At 34.2% G+C, this 20498-nt stretch overlaps 1 protein-coding gene across 4 annotated transcripts in view; it reads left to right on the plus strand.

Annotated features, from left to right (window-relative positions):
- Positions 1 to 20498, plus strand: part of RPGRIP1L (RPGRIP1 like) — a 78161-nt gene that overhangs the window by 35976 nt on the left and 21687 nt on the right. For 3 of the 4 annotated variants that reach the window (XM_063334318.1, XM_063334322.1, XM_063334320.1), the window contains 10 exons: positions 109 to 288; positions 939 to 1056; positions 2019 to 2471; positions 3494 to 3645; positions 5973 to 6339; positions 7997 to 8211; positions 9372 to 9455; positions 10242 to 10313; positions 11886 to 12063; positions 13206 to 13303. In XM_063334318.1, coding sequence (XP_063190388.1) covers positions 109 to 288; positions 939 to 1056; positions 2019 to 2471; positions 3494 to 3645; positions 5973 to 6339; positions 7997 to 8211; positions 9372 to 9455; positions 10242 to 10313; positions 11886 to 12063; positions 13206 to 13303 — 1917 coding nt within the window. The remainder of the gene's footprint in view (positions 1 to 108; positions 289 to 938; positions 1057 to 2018; positions 2472 to 3493; positions 3646 to 5972; positions 6340 to 7996; positions 8212 to 9371; positions 9456 to 10241; positions 10314 to 11885; positions 12064 to 13205; positions 13304 to 20498) is intronic. The other variant, XM_063334321.1, reaches the window with a different exon arrangement.

Below are 20498 nucleotides of genomic sequence, written 5' to 3' on the forward strand. Positions count from 1 at the left end.
TGTCTTATTGGTCCAAAATTATATCCCAGTGTTACATTTAACCAGGCACAAAGACATCCAAATATTTTGCAGAAGTTTGTTCTAGTAATTTTTTCAAATGCGTTCCAGGTTCAAAAGCAGAAGAAGAACGGGGACCTTATGTTTTTGGAAAAAGTAGAAGATGATATCCATAAAGACTTAGAACACTCCATGTGGGAGCTGCAATTAACACATGCAGAAACAGTGCAAGAACTTGAAAAGACAAGGAATATGTTAATTGTGCAGCACAAAATTAACAAAGATTACCAGGTACTAAACTCTACTTATAGTGGAAAATAACCTGATAATAACATATTAACAAGCACCAGAACCTGAAATAATTAAGATTTGCAAATTTATCAACAAAGACAGTCTGCTTATAGGTAACCTAACCTAAGATTTGCTGTTGTTGAAAGTATTGTTTAAAAAACGTGAGATCCAAATGACTATAACTTCAGCCTTTTAACTCACCTTGATCAGAGCACTCAAACCATGCCTTCTTGGGATTCTCTCTGAGCTCTTATCAGGTCCTTACAGGAAAAATAGTAAGTGTACTTATCAAATAAGCTTCCTTTTCCACAACACCCTACTTTTACGCTCATGTGATGGATTATTGCAGATCATATTTTGAATTTTCATTCAATTAATATAAGTTTAAAATAAGAAAATCATTAAAGAAAAATTAAGAACATTATCTTGAAAGAATAGCTAGTCTGTTTTTCTTAATAATGTATTTTAGATTTTTTTGCTGAAATTTGAGATGATTGCTGTATTGCAGAGTTAAAAATTGCTGCTCTTTTTGTGTACTCTAAGTGTTCTTTCCTCAAATCTAACTGTATTTTAATTTGTAGCCAAAAGCATGTGCAGCTTCAGTGCAGACAAGCCTCAAAAGTCCTTTTTACATACATATTTTTTTTCAGACTGAAGTAGAAGCAGTGACACAAAAGATGGAGCATCTACAGAAAGACTATGAGTTAAAACTGGAACAGTATGTCCATCTTCTTGATATTAGAGCTGCACGCATCAGAAAACTAGAAGGTATCTTTATATTCTTTGTTAATTTTTTTTAATGTTCTATCTCTTGCAAATTGTTGTAAATTTGTTCTTTAGTCGAAACTAAAACTGGTGCGAAGGTCAGTTCTTTCACGAAAAATTATCTGTTTCATTGACTTAAATGATGAAGTTATTAATCAAACAAAATTCAACAAAGCAGTTTATGCTGCAGCTATTGTTGAATAAAACTACCAAACTTAGTTTTTTATTGTTTTAAAAATAAATCGTACATTTACGGTCAACCTTTTATTTTGCTGTCCTATAATTACGTAATCATTTTATCTGTTGCTAAAAATCCCACAGTCATGGTATAATATACTTGCAGAATATTTCAGTATGATGAATTTAAAAGGCTGTTTTAATGGCTTCAGTGTAGAAAAGGTGCATAGGAAGCCCGAAATAGGATACCTTATAAACCCAGTGTCTTAACAATTTTCATGTTTTGTGTCCAAGTTGTATCCCCTGTACTGAAGAACTGCATCATGATTTATGTTCTAATTCTATAAGCATGTGTTGTGATTTGTTCACTGTTTACCACCTGTGAGGCCAGGCAACACGTAAAGGTCTTTGCTGATATATGTATCTTAAGTCTCTGCTGCATTTGCATAGTGATACTTATTTTGATCATTGCATAAGACTTCTGAATTTTTGCTTGTTAACTCCCTTGTAATCTGTTATTAATTGTTAGGGACCTGTGTCTATTTTTATGTATATTGAAGCAGCTCCATTGTGGAGGTGTGTTGATTCTTGATTGTTGTCAGTGTGCTAAATGAGCGGTAGATATATGATTTTAAATGTGTGATTTCTTTTTTGATAATGCCTTTAAGAAAGTAACATGGTTAATATAATTGGATTATGTTTTTTCCCTCTCTACTCAGCTGTTAACTATATTTGATTTTTAAACAAGAGGGTCATACTGCAGCTCTATTCTATTTTATTTGTTGCAGCACAACTAAGAGATATTGTCTATGGTACAAAACCACATAAAACCAGACCGGAAATACTGCCAGGTGATCCAGGGGATGAATTTGATGAAACATTACATTTAGAAAGAGGAGAGAACCTTTTTGAAATTCATATCGGCAGAGTGATCTTCTCTTCTGGAGCTATGCATGCCTTTGGTGACCATGAACCTGCAACTTTTTGTACTTATGCATTCTATGACTTTGAACTACAGATAACCCCAGTAGTTTATGGGCGTACCGCATCATACGACTTCACTTCCCAGTATCTTGTGCAGGCTGATGACTGCTTCTTGCACTATATACAGCAAAACAGTATCACACTTGAGGTTCATCATGCGTATGGCACAGATTATGAAACAGTTGCTGCGTGTCAACTGAAGTTCCATGAAATCCTGGAAAACAATGGGAAGATCCACAGCACAGCAAATTTAGTTGGTAATTAACATATCAAAAAGTATTCTGTTTGACGCGGTATTGTAAGTGACAATTAAGTAATGCGTATTTGGCCAACAATGAATTAATGTATTACTATTTCAAAAGAAAAAAAAACGTTTTAAACAACATGATGTTTCCTGTTGGCTGTGCAGCATGTTCTGGTGATTCTACCAACAGTTGTAGGAAATCTGACAGGTGTAATTTTGCCCATAATGACTGAGGACAAAGATGGTATTAGTGTAGTGATCTTGAAGTATGTGACGTGATGGAAATGGCATAAGAAAACCTTGTCTGAAAATAGCAAGTGATTCTTTACCCTGTATAAAGGTTACTTGCAAAGTGTTACTACAACACATGCAAAGAATTTAACAAAAGATAGTATCACCTTACTCAACACAATTATACAAAAAAACCCGTGGAGAAAGTAGGTAGTAGAGCAGCGTACTTGATTGCATTGTGGTGCTATTCATATGTTAGAATTTCTTTATGAATACTGTAGAGAAGATATTTTAAAATAAGATTGATATTCTTTTTCCTTTTGCTTTATTATATTATCTCTTAGAAGTATTTTGTCAGATCAGTACATTCAGAGACCTCTAACTGCCTGCTTTTGTCAAAAATCAGGTTTAATAAGCCATTATAAAGTGATATTTTTGCCAGTAATTTAAACTGCATACCACTTCATGGGACTTTTCCAGTTGTTGACATACAAAACTGTCCTAAGCTTCATTTACCTTACAGGGGTTAAAATAATGAACTTGACTATATAGCTTGAACAGTAAATATTGCAGATTACAATATGAAGAAATGGTCATGATTTGGTTTTGGATCATACATATAAAGCCAGAGGAGTTGTTGTTTCTGTTTCTAACATGAAATGCACATCTTATGTCACAAACACTGTCATAATGCATAGGCACAAGATAACTAATATTTAATTTGTGGTGGTTCCTAGCTTTTGACATAAGTACTTCAATTTTGAAAAGAAAATGAATGCAGTCCTGTACATTTTATTCCTTTAGGAATCAAAGAAAACATTCAAAATTATGGTACAGTAGAATACTGGATCAGGTTACGCGTTCCTATGGATCAAGCTATTAATCTCTACAAAGAGAGGTCAAAGGCTCTGGGGTACCTAACATCCAATTTTAGGGAACGTGAACAATCATCCCAGGTAGGTTTGGGTTTGTACTTCATAGTCTTGATAGAGTAAACTGTTCAAAATTAACTTTTTTCACTTCAAATAGTTTATTTCAAGTTTTGATATGTTCAAGGTTAACAAAGGTAAAGGCTCTTGAACTGGAAAATATCTTTAGCAGTTGAATGGAATGAAAATGTTTTTCATATAAAGAGATAAAGAACCAGTTGAATTATAGCTTTCCTGAACAGACAAAGTCTTGAATATCAGTTATTTACTAAAATTATCACTAGATTATTTGAAATTATTATATTTAATTTTATTAACCTGTAAGTGCCAGATTTTGTTAATGTTTTATTCTAGTACAATATTCAGGAATGTTAAACCAGCTGAGTGTCAGATCAGTGTAACAGGTGAAGCAGTTGTTTAAAAAGTCTCCAAGTTCTTAATGTTTCAGTATTACGAGATTGAAATTATTTCATGTTTTCTTTTTTCTTTTTTTTAAGATGGGTAATGGAGAGAATTTTTATAATATAATGCACTGTATAATCATGTTTAAGGGTCACAGAACAGAAAGACAGAAAAAGGACTTTCAGGCATCTTTAACAGTTTTTTTTAAGAAATAAAAACGATCAGGTTGAAATGTATAAATTAAACCACTTTAGAGTTTCTAACGGCCAATTTCTTTTGTCTATTGCTGTTTAAATTACTGTAAGTCTGGAGTAACTTTAATGTTTTGTATTTTTTCATAATGTAAATTTAGATTGTACCAGAATATCAATGGATTCCATGATGTAATCTGAGAAGTATGTTTAGTGTATGAATTCTATTAAAAGTCCATGTAGGCTTTAGAATAACTTTGTATCTGATAACATTGTAACATTTGCTTTAAATCTGATTTTTAAAAGAATCAAAGGTTTTTTTAACTAACTCACAAAATCTGGCCATTGTTAAATGCCAAAATCTGTTATTTAGTTTTCTCTATTTTTGATAATGTTATTTCTAGTTGTGTTACCAATCCAAACACAGCTGAAAGGTAAGGCCTGTGGAACAGAACGTTTTGTTGTAATTATTGTAAAATTACAAATTCAAACATGGCAACTGAAATATACTGATTACATGGGAGCAAATAAAATAGGAAAAATGGCAGAAATTCAGAACAGCTTCTACAGAGCTGTTTGAAACACTGTAGTTTTCAGAAATGTTTCATGGCAGAAACTAAAAGTCGTACAGCTATAGCAGACGGTTACATTTTGTTAAGTAGCTTCAGTTGTGCGTTCCAAAATTTAAGCTTTCACTAGTTAAACATATATATAAAGTTTTCTGTCCTATATAGCCGGCAGAAATCATGGAAACTTGAACTGTACATAAACTGCTATAATTTTTTTTTTTCCAGTTGTGTATGTAGCCAGAAATAGTAGTCTTAAGGTTGCATATTAAGGACTTAAACTGTCATGCTTGGTTTTCTCATTAACTATTTCAGTGTGAATTATGTAATCAAAATATTTAACATTTTGTCACACAAAATCAAATTCATACACGTTCCCCCATGAACCAGAAGCCAGAACTCTGGCTTCTGCAAGCAAGATAATTACGTACAATTAATGAGCTGTGACATTACAGTGAAGAAGGGGAGCGTTTTGAGATCAGTATAGATGGGGATTACACATTTAAGATGAGTAATGTTACTTTTTTCTCTTACTCTTTAATTTTTACTAAAATGAATTTCCCAGTTTGCCAGCTATGCATTCCACAGCATGTACAAGCCATGCTGATAGGTGTTCAATCAGTCAATTCAAAAAATTTGTGATAGCATTGAGTTTTTTTAATTTGCTTTACAAATCTATTATTACTCTTCAGATGCTGATTTCTAATATTTTGTAAATTGTTTATGTAGGTAAAGGGTTTGGATGAAGAAAAAAACAGAGGAATCTGCAGTGCAATTTTAATTATTGAAAAGTACATATATTTTAAAAGGACTACAGCTGTAAAAATTTCTTGACACAGAATAGCTGTCAAGAATCAGAATCCTTAACTTTAAAGTGGCATTAGATACGAATCACTCTTAAAACCGTGATCTTCACTGCTTTGTAGATAATCAAATTACAAGTAGATCATAAAACTTTAGAAGAATAAAGCAAACAATCACAGGCCTGAAAGGATTAACCTCTTATTTCCTTATATCAACAACCCAAGAGAGATGTTGTTGAATTTATAGAACAAGTAATATTTTGACATATAAAATTAAACAGTAGTTGCAGTGTCACTGGAATACTCAGTTATTTGTTCTATTTATATAGTTCTTAGAGTTCGTCAACTTAAGAATTCTAATGTTTTTAATTTAACTTCTTTTTCATTTCAAGCAGCAGATACTCAGAACTGCCCAAGTCAGCACTTCAACAGATGGCAATTTAAATGAGCTCCACATTACTATAAAATGTTGTAACAATCTACAATCCCGAAAAAAACATCTTCAGCCAAATCCTTATGTTGTCTACAAGTTCTTTGATTTTGCAGACCATGATACTCCCATCATTCCTAGCAGCAACAACCCACAAGTAGATGACCATATGTGTTTCCAAGTGCCAATGAATGCAGATTTAGACCGATACCTAAAATCAGAATCCTTAACCTTTTACGTATTTGATGATGGTGAAACAGAAGAAGGTGCTTATGTAGGGAAAGCCAATGTGCCTCTTATTTCTCTAGCGCATGACAGATCTATCTCAGGTAAGAATTAGAACTCTTTAAACTTAACAAAATCTTCGCTTCCTGTTTTGTGTATCTTTAAATCTCTCTAAGAACCTAACTAAAGAAAAGCCTTTCAGAGAGATATCTGGACAGGCTGGGTTGATGGGCCAAGCCTGATGGTATGAGACTCAACAAGGCCAAGTGCCGGATCCTGCACTTGGGTCACAACAACCCCATGCAACGCTACAGGCTTGGGGCAGAGTGGCTGGTGAGCTGCCCAGCGGAAAAGGACCTGGGTGTGTTGGTCGACAGCTGACTAAATATGAGCCAGCAGTGTGCCCAGGTGGTGAAGGCGGCCAACAGTATCCTGGCCTGTATCAGGAATAGTGTGGCCAGCAGGACTAGGGAAGTGATCGTCCCCCTGTACTCAGCACTGGTGAGGCCCCACCTCGAGTACTGTGTTCAGTTTTGGGCCCCTCACTACAGGAAAAACATTGAGGTGCTGGAGCGGGTCCAGGGAAGGGCAACGGAGCTGGTGAGGGGTCTGGAGCACAAGTTTTAGGAGGAGCGGCTGACGGAGCTGGGGGTGTTCAGCCTGGAGAAAAGGAGGAGAGACCTTCTCGCTCTCTACAGCTACCTGAAAGGAGGGTGTAGCGAGGTGGGGGTCGGTCTGTTCTCTCAAGTAACTATAGGCTATAAGACAAGAAGAAATGGTCTCAAGTTGCCCCAGGGGAGGTTTGGGATGGATATTAGGAAAAATTTCTTCCCTGAAAGGGTTGTCAAGCATTGGAACAGGCTGCTCAGGGAAGTGGTTGGGTCACCATCCCTGGAGGTATTTAAAAGACGTGTAGATGTGGCACTTAGGGACATGGTTTAGTGATGGGCTTGGCAGTGGCTAGGTTACGGTTGGACTTGGTGATCTTAAAGGTCTTTTCAAACCTAAATGGTTCTATGATTCTAAAAACCCATCTCATTAATCCGCTGGTCCTGTCTGACAGAAGTTTAAACTCCAGTGAAAGTCCTGAAAAAAAACTTTTCATCTCAATGTCACTTAAGTCATGGCTAGTGAAAAGTCTAGTGTCAGAGCTTTGAAACTGATGAATGATTTTTGATATAAACATTAAACTTCAAACATTAAAGAAAGAAAAAGCCAAAGGTGAAAAAAAGTTTCAAATATCTCTTTTGTTTACTAGAACATTGTCAACTAGAAGACTATCATGACAATTTTAAACTATGATTCTGTAATTATCCCATATAAATGGATAATAGGAGAAAATTTGCAAGTGAATTTAGGGTGTTTCTTCTGTGATAAAGATTTAGCAACTCGTGGGTTTTTAAAACTTTTATTTTCTTTAATAAAAGTAAGTATTAGTAAAACACGGAAATGTTTCAGTTGGATCTTTTGAAAGATGTCAGTAAGAATGAGTTATCTGTTATTGGATTATCTGAGAAACCCACAAGAGATGTTGAATGAACGCAATAATCCAGTCCCTTCTAAATCGTGTATTTTTAAATGTACATAGCGTTATATTGGATATATTTGGATCTATGAAACGCAATATTTTGACGCTATTTAGCTTCTAAAATGAAGACTATTAAGTTATTTAATTCCTTAATCCCATTCAGTTTTGCATTGCGTTTTCATGTATGTGTATAGAATAAGATAAATGAGACAAGATTTGCATTTTGCTTTCAGGTACTTTTGAACTAACAGATCCTGAAAGACGTGCTACTGGTACCATCACAGTTGAATTAAAATGGAAGTTTGTCTACCTGCCACTAAGTGGAGCAACGGTGGCTGAAGACTTAGGAAATTACATTCAAAATGAGAAATCAATGGCAACTAAATTACTAGCAGAGGAAAAAACGCAGACTTCAGCCCTGTCTCCTTCTTTTACTTCATCAGTGACAGTAAGTAATTTAACAAACTCCCAGAAGTTAAGAGATATAAAAGACCTATTACAGTAGGTTGTTTAGTTCTTCCCTCATGACCAGGATTTGTCCTTGCTGTAAAATAATGCGTAGTGCAAATACTTCATATAACCACCATCTCTGACTTCTTTTGGGATGTGAAATTTTTCTTGTGTCCAAAATATTTATAATGGTAGATAACTGGTTAGCAAAAGGGTGGGGAGAAAAGGGAGGAGAAATGACAAATATTAAATGTCTTCCCTATAAATTTGGTGCTTATTAATTCTCTTTCCAATGTAGATGTCCTACATAATATGTAGTCACATGCTTCTGCGATTTCAGGGCTATGGTTGAAATTTATGACAGTTATGAAATCACCTGTTATTTCTGTGGTCTCTTAGAACTCAGTCAGCTGTCAGAATTCTCAAGCAGCCAGACCCAAGCCATACATACAGATATGTAGGTGTATCTGTGGCGCACTCTTTCTTATTCTGGTGCCTGGAGCATGGTGCTAAGATACCCAATTGCTTCTTAAAAATCACTCATAAATTAAAAGTATTATAGGGATTTTTTTTCTATATAAAAATCACTGGAAATGGAGGATAATTTCTACCTCCATCAAAATAGTAAAACATGAAGAATAATAAACCACTTTTTCTCTATTATTTTTTGTCTTTTCTATTATAACAACATAACAGAAATATTTCTGTATAGTTTTGTTAATTTTGCAACTGTTACCAGTCTGTTTTCTGTTTCTGCATTAAAATTCTTCAAAGGGAGTGGGACGAGGAAAGGTGTCAAAGATACATTAAGCCTACAGAACAAGAAAAGGAATCAAGCACTCCATAAATGATAATAATAAATCTTTCTGCCACATATATGATACCACTGACTTCAGTCCTACAATTATTTCTCACCTGGAATTCCCATTGCATTCTGTAGATGTTCTGTAGAGTTTTGTACCCATTTGTGGCTGAATTCTGAAAGGTGTCTCCAATTGGGGGGGCTTATTCAAGCAACATCTACATAGTCTTGCCTGTTTAATTTAGTGCAGTTGGATTTGTCTTCGAGGAAAATCAGAGTCCCTCAAAATTTACTGTAAAATAAGATGGTTAGAATATGGCAGTAAGTTGTCTTCAACTGTATTTCTTATATTACAGAAACCAACACCCAAACCAAGGAAGCGTGTAGCTCAAGCAGAGAAGAAAGTATCTTTTCCAGATCTTAGTACAATACAGATGGCAGTAAGTTTTAAGTATTTCACTTGTGCATGTTGAAGTAAGAAAGACTATTTATGTCTCAGTATGGACAATTTGTAGAACTAATAATCGGGAACACTCCATTGTTTTAGTAAGAGATGACTGCAATGTCCCAGACAGTGAATGATAGCACAGTGCCACATATAGGTGGGGGACACAATACAGGGGTATTTGCGTGACTCCCTCAGAATTGCTTGCTGTCCTCCACAGTTTGCAAGTTCCAACTTTCATAGACTTAGGGCAGATTCTAACAGGTGCAATCAGCTGTCTCCACATTGTGTTTCTCAGCTTTCTGGTTTATTAATGAAAATGTCTTTGTACAGTGTACCACTTGCACAGACGTACAAATGGCTCTACAGAAACCAGCTTGATCCAAACAGGTCCTAAGTGTTGTGCTAATGAGATACACAATTTGACACAATTGAGTCACCTCTTAAACAAGGTTTATCAGCTGAGATTCCACACACTGTAAAAACAATTACACTTGTGAACTTAGAACGCACTATCATGTGTACAGCCTGCCAGACTCTGGGAGAGTCTGCATGGAACTAACTCAAACACATCTGGTGTATGGTGTAAATTTTCATTTGATTTTAAATAATCTGCTTTCAGAGACCTGAGAATAGGCTGTATTTACTCTTTTAATTAAATCTAGTAAGTTAAAGTAGGTTCTTTAACAGCTAATTATAGAAAGTTATGAGCATTATTATTACTATGTGTTATTTGTCTACTATAGATTAAAGTCTTCCTCTTATTTTACCCATAACTTAGGGCTCTGTTGTTGAAAATAACATGGAACTTGCACAGAACATGAAGGTTTCAAGAGTTCCAAGTGTTTCAGAGGTATGAGGTTATTCAAGTTTTGCTGTTTTGTATAATATATTGCATTTGAATTTCACGTATATGTTATTTCTTCAGAGTCATGCAACGGAATTCAAACTAGCGTAAAGTAAGATCTCAAAAACTTCACTTGAAATATGAAAAAAGTTACTCCTTGTGATGACAGTCTTCTGGTTTTTGGCCATTAAAAAGGAAGGAATATCTCTACTTACTTTCTTCTGTTTGGATGAAGTTTATTTTGTCTTCCCTCTAAAAATTACCATTATATAGCTGAAGGAAATGAAGATGAAATGGAATAACTCTGGAATATTGCTAAATATGTAGCATTCCAAGGAGAAAAGTATTAAATATTGTAATTTGTAACAGTCTAATTGATTGTGAAAGTAAGTTGTGGCAGATTGGCAAACTGTAGTTTCTAGTGGTGTAACACAACATTTAATTACTAGGTCTTACCTTGCTTTCGCTTTTCTGCTTTAAAGCTCATCTGGGGCTTTGATTGAGAAGTTAAGTCTCCCCCCACTTCAGGCGGTATTGGTCAACTAGAATAATCAAAAAGTATTCTCTCTCTGAAAAGTTTATCCACAAAATGCAACTCTGTCACTGAAGGAATTAAAAAGAATAGCCAAACATTGTAAAACACAGTGGTTATGACATATCATCTATGCCAAAGAGGAGCATAAGAGATATAAAGTCAGTTTTCTACAACTTGAAAACTTCAAGGATAACCTTTATTTATAGAATAAGGCTTTTCAGCGTTTCTTAGCGTTGCTTTGCTTTGTGTGGCTCCGAATGTGTTAGAACAGAAATAACTCTTCAGGTCCACTTTTGGAAAACCTGGTTGTTCTGTGGACAGCTGAAAGTTATCTCATGGATTCTGAGGGTGGGAGGTGAGGCATCGATGTTTCTGTGTAAAATTCAGTCCTAGAGGAGAGAACTGCTGGATAATAAATAATGTATACATCTCCAGCAAATTTCCCTGGAAGATGCCATTTCTGTAATGTTATATCCATTGATGAGGTATTATTCTAGGTAATTGTACTCAAAGAGAAAGAAGGGAATAAGAATACTTCAGAGTAAGTTACGCACTAAAGATGTTTTACCTTAGATAACATGTTTGTATTTTGTAACAAAGCCAATTCTTTTTTATATGATTTTAGTTTGCTTTTGAGACTGAAGATGTATAATTTAAGTTATAAAATTGCCAACTGAGTGAGTGTGGTGATGGTGTTTGGTTTTGGTTTTGTTTTTTTAACTGAGTCTTGTTAGAACTGAAAGAGCTGAAATATAAATGAATCTGAAAATCTAACAGGCTGTATATATCTTGACAGGTACCAAATGATTATAATAGTTATGTTTTCACAAATATATGTCGTTAGAGAATTGTCTTTCTACTGTATCAATTATTTGTTACTGCAGTTGACAACTTCTCATTGTTTCCTGCGCTGCAGAAGCAATATAATTGTTTAAAGGCTATGTATAATGAATGAGCCATAACTCTTTGAGTTTTGAACTTCAGTAACTTTTACTATTCAAGGAGTGTTATAAAGACTGTTAAGTTTATCTATTTTTATATAGCATGTGGCATATGAGGTTAAACAAGAAAGGCTAGCAGATGGTAAGGTGGAGGAGATGGCTGAAGAAATTCAACCAGAAAAAGAAGACCTCTCACATCTGTCAGAGGGCCAGTTGGCTGACCAAAGCTCACTTACCTCTGGAGACGAGACAGAAGTAGCTGAAGAATTGGAACCAGAAGGTAGAATTTATTTTTATGAATAAGTAACTGTATTTTCTTAATAAATCTGTGTCTCGTTCCATTTTCTTAAGCATTTCTTACTAGCAGTGGGAGCTGCCTCATTATGAGAAGCTTCATGACAGAAATGATATTCTGGTGTACTTTATAGCTGAAGCTGGGCGGTGGATACGGTGGTGTTATTTTCTTCCCAAATGGAAACTGTATTGTAATTGAATGCAAAAATCTGGTATCTGACCTAGATTCATAAAATATTAAAGGAAACCTGGCTTCTATTTAAATGTCTTTATATTCTCCCTTAGAACTATGCTGTTCTAAAGACTATTTTAATGAATATGCTCCTTTTGTCTGCAGATAACAGCCAATGCTGATATCGGAAATCCTTTCAGACAGTGAAAGGGGTAGTCTGTCTTATCACATCTGTGACATAAAGTTGTTAGAGGCAGATTTATTTAAAGATTATAAAAGCCGGGTCATCCTGTTCCACCTCTGAGCTTAAACTGTTTATCATTGAAATAAACCAAGTCCACGATACCAAGTTTAAAGTAAAAGCACAAGCAGGATGTTACATTTTATGTTTAGTTGTTTGCAGCTTCTGTATAAGAATTCATTAGAAAAATTGGAAAAACATGATGTCGAATCCCTGTTGTGCTTATAAGTAATTTCTCCAGCGAAGAAAGACCTGAATGCTTTAGAAAACAATCCACCTGCATACAGAACTCTTGTTTTTTGTTTTTTGTTTTTGTTTTTTTTTTTTTAAAAAAAACCAACACGTTCTTCTTTACATGTTCATGGTTTTAAACGTAGTCAGAGGAAATCCACAAATTCAGGCCATATTCTTATATGAAGCTAACTTCTGTTCATAGTTCAGTTCATCACAGGACTTATATCATTCCACTCATCAACTTTCATCTGGGAAACATTACTTTTTTTTTTTTTTTTCAAATCAGAAAAAAATACAGTTTAGTCATCTTTAAAGGTCATTGATTTGCCAGTGTTAATCTTCTGCAAGGAACAGAAGATTTACCTAGCACTTATATGTTATTTATTAGCAAAGCACATATATTGCTATCAGGTTTCTCAGCAAGTCTCAGATGGACTACAAATACAGGCGGGTTTAACTACACTGATTTTGTTTTTTGCAGATCAAGATTATAGACAAGAAAATGATGCCATTGAATCAATAATAACTGACAGCGACGACTGTATTGTTTCAAGTCCAGTATCCAAGAATATTAAACAGGTGAGTCTCAGAGTATTTATGGAAATTATTTGGTAAGTAAGAAAAATATTTCAAGCCTAATGTCCTCTAAGAGTAGCTTTGCTGTATCTAAGGTCAGATTTTAAGCCATTTTCAAAGAATGTATATTTTCCTGTTTCCAGTTCAAATAGACACTTTTTCACAGAAAAAAAGCAAAGTTAACCTGACCATATTGTACATGTGATTTATAGGTGTGTTTTTAATGGGGAAATTTGTTGTCATCTTTTCCATCATTGTCATACACACTTAGAAGTAGACATTTCTAATTAGTTTCAATCTGAATTCAGATTTTAGTCCTGCACACAATCTCCCTAATGAAAGATAACTGTTGTAATTTGAATGACCAAAGAACTTAGTCTTGTTCTTCACTCCTACCTGTTGCCTTTATGTGGGGAAAATGTGCTTTTCTGCTTCTTCTAGTAGTTTCTGAGGAAGGGGAGGATATTTCTCTTGTCAAGGCCTGTAGTAAATCTATAATGCTTAGCTACCCACTGTGTTTCATCCCAGTATGTTGACTTGATCAAATGTTGCTGAAATGGCAATTGCATAAGCTTGAGGTTGTTAATAATAATAATGCAAACCTTGCATGTATTTTTCTAGTTCATCCACATAGATTTCTTTTTGTTCCTGACTTCCCAACAGTTTTAGAACTGAACATCAGTTTTTAATAAAGTTTGTACATGTACAGTATCCAGTAACTTCAGTGTGTTACGTTTTCTATTATTAGTTTTGGGCATGCACATACTCTCTTGACTTGTTCTTAAAACTAGGAGTTCATTAACATGAAGTATATATAAAAATATATATAAAATAATAGAGCATAACACAAATTTGGAATGTTTACTTTGAACAGTATTTAAATTCTGTAGTTCTCTAAAAAAAAAGAATATTTCATACTTTTAGATCTAACATTGACTGAACAATCTTTAAAAATATAAAACTAGCACTTAAAACTGATTATAATACTTCCAACAGTTAATACTTCTCTGGTATGTGTTAGCCTTCTTTTAAAGTACCAGTTGTGTACTGTTATATCCTATCAGTCTTAACTTTTTTAATGTTCTGCAATGTGATAACGTAGAGGTAGTTTGATGATTTTATTTTTTTTAAATCCTTTTTTCAAGGCCGTGTGTGACATCTTACAAAGTAACTAGCAACAAGAAGCAATGCTTCGTATGAGAAGTATTGCTCCTTTTTTTTTTTCTAAGTCGTAGAAGGGATTTAGAAATGCTATCAATTATATATGCTGCAGAAAGATACAGAAGGTACTTTTGAAGACAGAATTGCATTGTTTATATGTAAGATGTCAAAAAATTGTTTCACCTGTAATTTTGAGAACTAAAATGACTGCTACTCATCACTGTTAAGTCAAACTATAATATGGTTTATCTATACATTTCTGTGTTTTATGTTATCAAAATTATTTAAGAACACATCTGAGACGATTTTGAGTGTGGATTCATTTCAGGTTCGTTAATTTCTACCTCTGTCCATTGATCTGTTCCTCTGGTAAAAAAGTGCATGTTCCAGAAGGGTAGATAAGGCAACAAAAGCTATATAAACTATTAAGGCAACGTGTTTGATAAATATTGGATTTTAAAAATAGGCATTGGTATATTTGAAATCTTGGTTTAATTACAGAATACAGCATGTGAAAATTGTGATTGAATTTGTATTTTTTTTTTTTAACATTAAAAGTCACTGCCTTTTATCTTTTGAGATAAATATCCTGCTGGTAATCAAACACTGTAAATAAGTCTTGTGATTTTTAGAGATCGTTATGCTAATTATCCTAGAAATCTGAATTGTATGCCAAACTGTTTAAGCCATTTAAGATCATACTGTTTCTTTTTTGCATGTTGCAAATTAGACAGTTCATGGTTATTTCTTAGATATGTTGATCATAAAGGGTATCTAACAGATTTTCCAGTACTTAGCTGTACCACTTGCTTCTTTCTCTTTTCTTCTTGTCTATGATGTATAATTAATCATAGATTACTTCATTTTGTTTCATTTCATTTACAACATTTATGAGCTTCACTTTGTCGGTATGAAATGCTTGTCCCCTTCTTTCCTTTCCAAAGTGGCGTAATTAGTGTTAGCATCTTTTTTAACAGGCTACATAAAGTTTAGTGGCTGGATTAAATCAAGTCATTAACATAATGTGCTATACAATTTGCCCCTATCTCTTTTCGTTTCCAGTACATCAAAGTGCCACAGAGTGCCAGTGTAATTGGGCCTTGCTAGCTTGTCAGGTTCAGTCAGGCTGATGGCTGCTGCTTTTACTAAAAAGCTTCCAGGCATGATAATTAATAGAGAAAAGAAGTCTGAGAAATGTAAAAGTTTGGACAGTTCTCTATGAATATTTCATACATTGGAATAATCAGAAGTTAACATTATCAATTTGATGTATAATACATTGATTAAAAGCCTTGTTTCATATCCTCAAAATAGACATCAAAACTGGAAATTTGCATTTTCTTTGGCATGGTCTTTATATTTAAAAAAAAATAATCTTTTCTCTTCCGTCCCCTCCTCCCTTTCACCCCTGTGTCTACACTTTATCTTTACAGAAGATAATATAACATTCAATTATCACAATAAAATTTACTGCTCTCAGCTTCCGAGTTGTCTTAAAATTTGCCCATAAGGCAACTACTGGCAAAACTATTTTATTTGGTGATCGTCCTGTTTTTTTCTGTAGGTGTGTTTAGGTGTCTCTCTTTTGTTGCGGATACTGTGAGTATATTATCTTGTACTAATAGCGGTTTCTTGAAAACTGACATTATCAGTTCCTTTAAATTAAGATCTTGAGGTCTAATTCATTTTGACACGAAAATCTGTCTTGAACACCATTAAAAAGCAATACCAATTGCTTGTGGTTCTGCTGGTCAATGAAATATGTTTTGTGCAAAGGTGGGAAGATGCAAACCATACAGGTTATGTATAGCAAAGCAATAAATACTTTTCCCTTTATTATGCCATTTTAGTACAATTACTTGAATAGTGCATTTCCTCCTATGAGACATCTGCATTCATTGAAAAAAAGAAAACAATTTGGACATTGTATTGCCCTTTTAAATTGTGGCTGTCTTGACTTCTCTTTACATTTATTTTCTGTGGGACTCTAGTACCTTTGGTATACTTCAGGGAGACTCCGAAGTGCTCAATGTTTTTCTTAAACTGGCTTGTTCTGTGAATATCTAATCTGAATTTTGAGAACTAAAATTTTAGGTTTTTAGTGTTACTCTGTGTTGCTGAGTTGGCTTGATTCTACTGTGCCAGAAATACTAATCCTTTGTGTTCTCTTGGTGTTGTCTAGATCTCACCTTACTCACTTTGTACATTCTTCCATAAGAAACTGGTGAAGTAAAAGTGCTGCACCAGCATATTTAATAAAACAAGAAATAAAATTCATGAAACAGAACTATCTTATCAGAGTAAGATAAAAGTAATTTATTAAAGCTTTATAGTCAGTATTTTCAAAGACTACTGATGGGTCTAAGATTAAGAAGGCATTTGCCATTCTCCATCTTTAAGGTGATTATTTGCTGTTCTGGTCACTATTAGACAGTAACTAAAGTAAAAGAGAAAGTTTGAAGAATCCAGGAAGAATTTAAGTTGTCTTTTGCAACTGATAAATTTTGAGATGACAGTAGTTTGAATAGGCAGTACACTGAAATGATGGATTTACAACTTCTAGCACTTGTCAAATATACTTTGAAGTAATAATTAGAAGCATCTACTACAAGTTATTCTTCTTGATGGAAGAACTGAAAGAAGAGGGAGAAATAATACCAAAAAAAACCCAAACACCAGCTTTTAAAATGATTCAAACCAACAGAATCTTCACTCATTAGGTGTAACCCATTACCAATTAGTCAGAATATTCAGTAGAAAGTCAGATTTAAGGCTTAGTGCGCAAGCCCACAGGAGAAGCGTCAACAGGAGCCACTTATAACTTAGCTGGTAATGTTTTTTTTTTGTGCTTATGAATATGAATGCTCCTCAGTTGCTTACTTTAGAGTCTATATTTATCAGGGCTTATTGGCATAGATGTAAGTTATGGTGACTTTACAAGCAGAAAGGAGTATTTTTCTAACTGAAGGTCTAAAATTGATTTGAAGATTTGAAACTAGATTTGAATTTTGATTAGCTGCAAGATATATCACCAAGCAGAACTCTTTTCACACTGTGGGTAATATGAAAGAGAAACAAATTGCATTCATTTTTGCATGTCTATATTGTCCCCATACAGTACTATAATGGTGGGGAGAACAGTATCAAATCTTAAGTAGTAAAGCTCTAAATAAAAAGAACAGCTGTATTAAAAATGTGCAATTTGATTTTTTTTTTTTTTTCACTACGGATGTATTCTTAACAAATAGAAATGCTATACGGGTACTTCTGCTTTCATCCCATACTAAGGGGCTTTTTTTCTGAATGGATTAACTTTCAACTATGGATTCTTAAGTTTTAATGTATTTTTGAAATCAAACCAGAGGTCTGCGATCTACATATAGAAAAATACATGCATAGATACACAAAAAAAAAAGCAGAAATTCTATTATAGTAGTCTTTGTTTAGTTTTTTACGTAATACTGCTACTTATTTCATCTTATTTCTGTAACTTAAATGTTGACATGTATTAGCATAGCAAAAATGTACAGAGTAAGACCTCTTTTTATCCAGAAATTTTCTGTCTTTCATGTTTATTTGCCTGCTTCCTTTTGAAATTAAAGGTAAGTATAAGTTTGCAGAACACTTTACTTGGTACTGATTTAGCTAACTAGCTTTGAGGTTTGATAAAGTTGGTAATTGTTTTTTATTTTATCTGGTGGTATAATCAATGGTGGGGGTTTACGCACTAAAAAATGAAGTCTCCTCTTTGAGATAGTCTCCAGTAGAGAGGGGTGTAGCTTAGTTCGGGACTGCTTATGCTGTCTTCCCCACTTTTGGGGGAGAAAATAAAACTCAGAGTTAAGGAAGTTTGTACTTCTCCAGTCAAAGAGCTCCAGGTATATATGCTTTTTTCTATTTATTCACGCATAGAAAAGGTTTATCTTTAAAAGCTGTTAGTTGAGGCAAAGCCACAGGCATGTTGCAAAGCTAAATCTGAAAAAAACAATTCAACTTCAGGAGAAACATGGAACAATTTTATGTTTATGGGCAGGCAAGCCATTTGAAGGGAAGAAAGTATATTATTCAGGTGATCAGAAGTGTTATTGTTAGTAAACTGCATATGCGACTTTAAGTTCAGATGTATAGTTGTCATGGTCATGGTGGGAAAGCTTCAGATCCCTCAGGGACTTGGTATTTTCTAAAACGTTTGGTGTTTTATACTGAAATTGAATTAGAAATTGTCTTTTCTGAAAAAATCAATGTGTTGATGGGTGCATTACAGATTTGCATAGAAGAGGCGGTATCTAATCATTGAATTGTCTCAAGCTGTAGCAAGTCATTCATGCCTTTGAAGGTATTAAAGATGAATGCACGCTCTGAAAATATGAATTTGGACTCTGCACTAGAGAAAATGGCAGCAACCAGGGACGTACTTATTGTCACAAAGAGATTTTTTTGTTTAATGTGTTAGTAATTCTAGACAGAGCTGAAGGGACTGCATCAAAGCTTATTACGGTGTTAATATTGTACCATTGCATTCTCCTCCTAGCACGTGGCAAAAAATCAGGGATGCTCAGGGAAGATTGTGCCTTTCCCTCCTTCACAGTAAATCTGACCCCAAAAGCGCTATTGAACAAGGAGAGATCCCTTTGCCCCAGGTCTTAGGGAGAGACTAACGTGCATGCACTTTTGTAAGTCCCATCTATTGGAGAAGGAACAGGGAGCATTTCTGATTTGCTCTTTCTGTTCTCACATCTACACCGTTATGGGGAAAATCTAAAAATAGAAGATGTTGTTCCTAACATGAGAAGTCACTGCATACAGCTAAGGACTAGAATCATTTTTTCTAATATGTATTTTTAAGTATATATGTACCATGTTGACCTGTTAATCATAATTCCTTAGCGAGTAATGTTTGTGTGTCTGAACAGTTCAATCAGATTGACATTGCTGTGATAGCATTCCTTTGCAGCTCTGCTCTGACATTGTTATAGGATGATCACAGGAATTTGGCACTTGATAGAGCAAGAGGATAATTTCTCATTCAATAAATATATTTGTCAATCAAGTAATATTGATAGTGATTGAAGCATTGGTAGCAAATGGATGATTACTTGTGATTATTGGACAATAGCTTATAGTTCCTCTGATACGCTCTCTGCTTGAAATAGAAGGGAACAAGTGAATAAGTGGACTGTGGAAATTAATGCATAAAATATTAAGGAGTAAAGCATAAATATTTTTGATCATCGGTAAAGATAGGAATGAAGTTGATCTTACAGTTAAGAAGTTTCTTATTTTGAGTTTTTAAAGGGCAATGTGTTAGTTAAAACTGTGGATGCAAAAAATAGGAACGTTGTTTACATTGTTCCTATAAGCAAGATGTTTTCAATGCCACTGTTTTGTGCAGAAAGAACAAACTTTTTTTAAAAAAAACAAATTAATTCTGTGGGATACAACTGTGGACCATTTGAGTCAACTGGAATTTTATTATTCACATCACAGTCAGCATTTTATTGTGACAAAAAGGAAATCGGAATGTGGAATATACAGCTTCTCGAAGATGGCGGTCAAGACATTTTATGGAATTTTAAAAAGCTTCTTTTAATCTCAGACGTCAGAAAGATGAGAAAAGTTATACTGGGACTTCGAATTCTGATGTAGTATCCAATGCTTTTAGTACTTAACCTAATCCTAAAGCTTGTTGAAGAAGTTCAGTGATTCTTCCAAATCTCTGGGTAGTATTAATTAAAAAGAGTCAATATTAAATGGTAAAGAAAGAATATTGCCAGAGACTAAGTATCTTGCCCATGTTTTTTTTTCCTCACTTGAAATTAAAGCACTGAGCCAGTTTCTCAGAGACAGTCTTTGAAAGCATTTATTATTCTTTATTTTAATATGTGTCTCTAGTCTCTATCAGAGAAAATTTCATATTATATTTTGTTTTAAATACTAAATTTAAAGACTAATTTTATTCCCATCAAAGCAGAATGATTTCTGGGAAGTATTGGTCATGAGAAACTATCAGTTTTTCACTTGAATGGTACCTAAAAAT

The sequence above is a fragment of the Chroicocephalus ridibundus genome, chromosome 4 (genome assembly GCF_963924245.1).
Source record: "Chroicocephalus ridibundus chromosome 4, bChrRid1.1, whole genome shotgun sequence".
Taxonomy (NCBI): Eukaryota; Metazoa; Chordata; class Aves; order Charadriiformes; family Laridae; genus Chroicocephalus; species Chroicocephalus ridibundus.